Here is a 6,649-nt window from a genome sequence, read left to right as displayed (position 1 = left end):
GAAAGTGACTAAGATCGGATAATTTCAATGACTTTTGACATTTATTGGACGAATCAGAAACAGCCAGTATGTGACAATTATCAGCCCCTAGAGAGGAACTGGGCATGTTCTCTCTCAACATTCCACCACAACCAGGATTAACATTATTCGCATTAGCAAATCACACACCAGGAACCTTATTCACACCTACTGTGCACGAGGAGACTACAGGATTTATAGAAATGCGACTGCTAATTCCAGAAAAGTTCCTATCCCCACTGTCTGACTGACCTCTATTCTGCGGAAAGCATAAATGAGTACAACAAGCGTGGCTTGGAGCATGAGAGAATGAAGTGTGAGTGTTATTACCACTATTAATCCTGTACGTATCCGTAACAACATCTAAACAAGAGGCTGGAAAACAAGATGTGGTAACAAATGAAGTGGTTCCCATTAATGGAGTGAAAACAACCACCGGGACCTTTGGAATGGTGTCATAAGAGTTACTTCTAGTATGAGAAATTCCCAAAAAACGGTCCACATCTTCAAAATGCCTAGGTTCCACATTTATAACTGAACCAGACTGTTCACCACTTTCTTCTTCTTCATCTTCACCTTGTTCAAATAAACCATCCAATTTCTGTTTCAACACCTCAAGGTCTTCCCTCATATTAAGACATGAATTAGTATTACGCTGAATTTCCTGCATCTGATTAGCCAAACTATTTAATTGACGCTTACTAGCACTGTTGTCCTTCAAGACATTTAGTAATGCTTCTTCTTGAGAGGCTAAATTTTCATTAACAATTTCAATTTGATGAGTAAGTTCTACAGTATTATTCTCCAAACGATTACTTAGAGAAGTAATTCTGTCATCCTGTTCCTTGAGATGACGATCAACAGTTTCTTTTAAACTAGACACTTCTTTATTTATAGCTACCTTTACTTGGGAAACCTCTTTATTTACCATCTCAGACATTTCACCAATGACCACTGTTTTTACCCGCGAGACTTCTTCAGTCACAGTGGCTTTCATCACTGAGACTTCTTCAGTTACGGCCACCTTTATTGAGTCTATTTGACTAGAAAGCTGAGACATCAATTCAGCAAAGTTGGAGGTATCACTACCTTTTTCACTAATAGTATCATCCTGATTCCTAGTAACTACGACTATAACATTTGAATCTCCATTCTCAGTGGAATCATTTATTGACCTACTGGGTTGTGCTACACATTTATTACAATCCCAGAGGACTTCAGGTTTACTTCTCTCACTAAATTCCTCTTCTGTTAACTCGGTGCAATGTCTACAGTACCAAGTGTTACAGGAGGTACACTCTAACAATGTGCCGGCATGGCCGCATTGTCGCGTTTTCTTTTTATTCTTATTCATTGTGACACTAATAGTTCAACACAATCAAAAAAAAAAAAGAAATAAAGTTCACTATATTAGCACTACACAATATTGTTTATATATATATATATATATATATATATATATATATATATATATATATATGTATATATATGTATGAACACCAATTCATGAAAATGGGGAACCCGTAACCCTTGCACTCCTGTTCCGTCTCAACAGCGATTAAGCAGCCTTGTTTTTTTTTGGGAATCACATTACTACATCAAACCAGAAATGATATTCAGAGGAATCTCAAAGAATATTTAACTATAAAGTATGACGCGTTGACGTAGAGAATGTTTACCTGCTTTCCATGGCCAACACAACTAAATAAACCCACTAATAACACGTGATAATTGACTCATAAACACAAGAAAAGAATCAAGACTTCCAGGCACCTCACCGCAAGTTATGACTAATAGGAACCATACCAATGAAAAAGAACGATCCAGCAAAGAACCTAGCTAAGGGGAGCCAGAGCAATGGTATGAGAAAGGGATCAGAAGATTTCAGCTGAAATCCTGGGTGAAGGTCGCCAAAAAACTTACACACCCTGTAGCGCCCCAGAGGATGGCCCGGAACTTGTGAGCGCTTCAGAGCGGAAGGCATCTAACGTACTTAGAACGCAGACTAAAGAAATCCAGAAAACTGAGTATCAAGGGGTCGCCAGTCTGTGAAAGATGATATGGCAATGAAGTATAGGGCGCACAGACAACGTCCAACAACACGAGGCTTGCCCACACCAGCTCTACGAGAAGGCATGAACAAACCCCCCTTCCTCTCCTTGCTCCTGCATATACTATAATTCAGAAATAGCTAACCTTAAATTAAACTTATCTAGCTACTAGGGACTTGCACTTGAACAACAACACTAAAAATGGAGAAGATTATTTATTATTCGATCAAAAGCTGGTATTAGGGCCATGGAAGCCTGATATAGAACAGGTACTTCATAACAGATACATATACTATCATGCACGAGAACATATATTCGTATATTTATAAAAACTATAAAAAAAAGAAGTCATTCGTGAAGATATTCAGTTACTGATGCATGATTACATCAAAATTCTTGCAGCTATAAACAATTGAGGAGGGACAACCATCTTCACCTCCCTCGTATAATGATTGAAACATTAACACACTTCATAATAATATGCAAGTTAGATTCTTACCAAATTCCAGAAGAATTGTCACTTCTGAAGATGATGAATGAAATCGTTTAAATTTGTTATGCAAAAGATAATATCGTATCATAATTGTTAATTGTTATACATTGCAACTAGACTTCCAGAATAATAATATAGCTATAAGGTGCCAGCCAGCGTATACTCACCATCGGGTGCGCGCCGGCAAGTGCACTATCCAAACATAAGTGCAAAACTCGGTATTAAAATTGTTACCACTAAGAAAAGGTATGCAATAAAATTATACACATTCATCTAATACCCATTGAGACTGATTACCTGTCACTATGAGATTTACATTCCACATATGGGCATTCTGTGCCCTTTTCTTGATTGAACTGGCAATATTATGCTCCACCCCGGTGAGAGTGAAGCTGCCGTGAACACATATAGCGTTAAGTTTGTTTATTCAACATTGTGATTCTTACCTGAGGATATGCACAAAGCATACTCACTAATGAATGATGCATGTATTCAGGATTGATGCTCAATAAGATAATATAAGATAGAGACACTTTTGTGTAAACAACACAACTGCACTAAACTGCGAGTGGCCAACATTATATGGAGATAATAAGGGACACCTAGCACCAGTGAGAATCCAAAACAGCTATTCTTGAAGTAGCACTGACAAAACGTAGAGGATACAGCTTACTGCAGCTAAGAAGCAGCATAGAAACAAGATAATTAAGTAGTACACCACACTGGTAAACACAGTTCTTCAAGGAACACCATTGAAATGAGCTCGGAGAGATAGCCGGAGGATTCACTATTATTATGAGAAAGCACTAGCTGATATGCCACTTTCACTCAACTCAGAGAGCACTGAACATTATAAACACTAAAGAGGGCTTAGAAAAAGTGAGCTTTCGAAGAGCTTAACTGGGCCTGATAAATTAACAGGCTATATCAAAGATGAGCTTTAATACGCACAAACATGCTCAAACATAATTGAACATAACTAAAATAACGTACTCGTCAAAAATGACTAATGTGGTTGCTACGAAGGCAACCTTTATCGGGAAAACACCTTTAAACTGCTCATCTTCATATACGAAACACTAACACCACGGCATCTCATCTCACCACCAGTTGATCCTGAGCCAAGGCTGGGCGGAGCTAAACCAAAGGGGGCTCCAAGGTAACTACTTAATAATGGAAAGGAGTATGAAAAACTCTGGAGAAATGTATTGTGGTGTAAAATAACATGTTCCAGAACTGCATTGTCGCTCTACTAAACACTGAGCGAGCGGCGGCGAAAATAACGGGTAAATTCTTCATGCTGCTCATTCACCTGGGCTATGGGCCACTAAAATGCCTCTAAATTATTCCAACTGAATTTATGCATTTGGCATAAATTCTGCACCACTCTACAAGCTGCTTGTTAACAGACTAACACTGCTCACTTAAGAGACTGCACTGGTTCACAACAACACATATGAAAGGATATTAGTTTGACATATTGCTACTAAAATGCCATAAGTAGCTATAGAATCCAATACTTGGTGCAGTAACAAGCACACCAGAATGTAAAGAAGCTATATTTTGTTGAAGTACATGTTTAAGTTCAAGGAAGTAGTGTTGTAGCAAATATATGAATAGGAATCAGCATGTAAGTCGTTTGCACGTGAAAACCAAGTTACTTCCTGGGAAGGTATATTGCTGATTCGTTGCAATCCTTGTAAAGATCTGGACTCTTGATAATTCTGTGCTAGAGGTTGAATACATTGCTTCCTTCACTGATATGATACCGGACAGAGCGTGCATGGGGCGGGTTCCCACAGAAGTTTTTAGTGCTTCATTATGATTTCATACATTATCACAACTAAGAAAGACTTCACGAAAATTGCTCTTATAGTATTAAGTGGAGAATGTCACTAGGACGATCACAGAAGCTTAAAATATAATTAATGGTGAGGCACACACTGACAGACAAAACTTGTAGCTGTAACAGAACACGTGGGAGACCACTTGCTCTTCTTTATAAATTCCTCTTGGAAATTGCACACCAAAATTATGATGAAAAAGCAATCGTAAAGCTTCCCTTACACTCAATGTTGCCCTGTCAAATCTGTTGATTACTAATGAAAGGAGGATGGCTACGAGAGGCCTAAATTAACTATAATTTTAGGCTTCATTTTTACAGATATCGAGAAGCCATGCGGTATCAATCTCTTTCTTCGTAGTACTCCAGAAGTCACCCGCTCGTCTTCCCTCCACCGAAGCGGAAGCATCAATGTTGCCAGATCTTACAAAAGAGAGTTAACAATATTACTTAAAAATATTACCATTATAAAATAACACAATTACTAAGGGCACTACAATAGTTCCAATGGAGAGGAGTCCCGGGAAGTTGACAAGAAAGGCAGCAGTGCAACTTGGCATATCAACATGTTCGGTTCAACGAATTCCGAAGAGTGACCTCCATTTTTATCAATACAAGATGTCCGTTGTGCAACGACTCACAAATGATCACAAGCAACAGAGATTAGTGTTCGCGCAATGGGCAGAGGGTAAGCAACGAATACTTCACAACGTTTGGTTTTCTGACGAGGCGCATTTCCATTTGGACGGAGTGGTCAACAAACAAAATGTGCGTTTTGGGGCCAATGAAAATCCACGGTTGATTAATGAAAAACAACACCACGCTCCCAGGATTACAGTGTGGGTTGCAATTTCCAGCCATGGGCTGATTGGGCCATTCTTTTTCAAAGAAACAGTAAACAGTGAGCGGTACTTGACTGTGCTCCGGAATAACTTTGTCTCGCAGTTATTTGCTACTGCTTCACCCATCAACACGCAGTGGTTCATGCAAGATGGAGCCAAACCGCACACTGCAAATTTGTCTTGGATTTCTTACCCAAAAATTTTTCACATTCGCGTTATTTCTGATCGATTTCCAGACCACTTTCATGCTGGACAATCTTGGCCACCTCATAGTCCTGATCTTAAGCCATGTGATTACTTTCTGTGGAAGTATTTGAAGGAAAAGATTTTTCCGAAACATCCCAACAGTTTGGTAGAGCTCAGACGACATCTTGTTCAGACTTGCAGTGAAATTGATGAAAACATGTGTCGTCGAGTAGTAAATAACCTCAGTGTTCGATTAAATGCAGTTCAGATCAACAATGGCGGCCACATTGAACATGTTTTGAATTAGAATATTTCTCCACAGTACACTCTTTCTTGTGGCATGCATTTCTTTCTGTTCTGATTGTGAATAAAGTTTTTATTTAGAAAGAAAATGGTGGATCATTTCGTGCGCCACCCTGTACATTCAGTTTCAGTAGTCATCATTGCCAACTTAACTGGGAGGTTGACATTCTGTGTCGGTGGTTTGGTGTCTGCAACCTTTCTCATGACGGGTTACTGACAACAGACTGCAGGCCTGAATGCTGAGCTTCGAGTTGTGATAGAAGATGCTCTGGAAAATCTTCTTTGGGCTAAATTTTAGTTCTATTTTCCGAGGACATATGGCCAGACGAATGTTTTATTAATTGCTGGTAGCACACCTCTCGGGTCCAGTAGGTATCGCGACCATCAGCCAACAATACATTTGGAGCGTCCATAGTCTTAAAAAAAATAAACATCGAAATACACAATAATACAAACATATTTATTTTATTTCTTTATATACATTATTACTTATATATTTTTAAGACATTCTTTTATTTTGTAATATTAAAAACTGAAGTATTTTCTTAATCTCTCGGGGAAACCAAAGAATAAACAAGTAAAAGTGAAATATTTTAAATAAAGTATCGAAAAACATCCTGGCAAAAATAGTGAAAGTTAAAAACAAATATTATAAACACGGAAGACTTTCACAAGGGAAAATAAACAATCCTATTTTCTCAAATCCCAAATAGAAAACGAAAGTATGGAAAATAAATATATATACTTTAGAAATCTTACAAAAATCATCACATTACAATCACAACTCAACCTCAACGCATTCGCACAACATCGTTTACAGTGGCGCTCTACAATCTTAGCGTTGGTGGTGTGCAGACTCAGCTGTCAATTGACTGTGCCTGATCATGGACTTCAGCCAAGTGTAAGTACGCAA

General features: G+C 38.4%; 1 protein-coding gene across 1 annotated transcript; it reads left to right on the top strand.

The window, feature by feature from the left end:
* The first annotated feature begins 4,912 nt into the window (after positions 1 to 4,912).
* On the top strand, positions 4,913 to 5,740 carry LOC145681842 (uncharacterized). The gene has a single exon (XM_081753451.1). It carries the CDS (start codon positions 4,913 to 4,915, stop codon positions 5,738 to 5,740), a length of 828 nt encoding a protein of 275 aa, XP_081609577.1.
* Positions 5,741 to 6,649: the final 909 nt, after the last annotated feature.

Source organism: Thermobia domestica, chromosome 3 (genome assembly GCF_964235325.1).
Source record: "Thermobia domestica chromosome 3, izTheDome1.hap1.1, whole genome shotgun sequence".
NCBI classification, from domain to species: Eukaryota; Metazoa; Arthropoda; class Insecta; order Zygentoma; family Lepismatidae; genus Thermobia; species Thermobia domestica.
The sequence above is the reverse complement of the archived record's forward strand: the minus strand, read 5'-3'. Positions and strand labels throughout refer to the sequence as shown.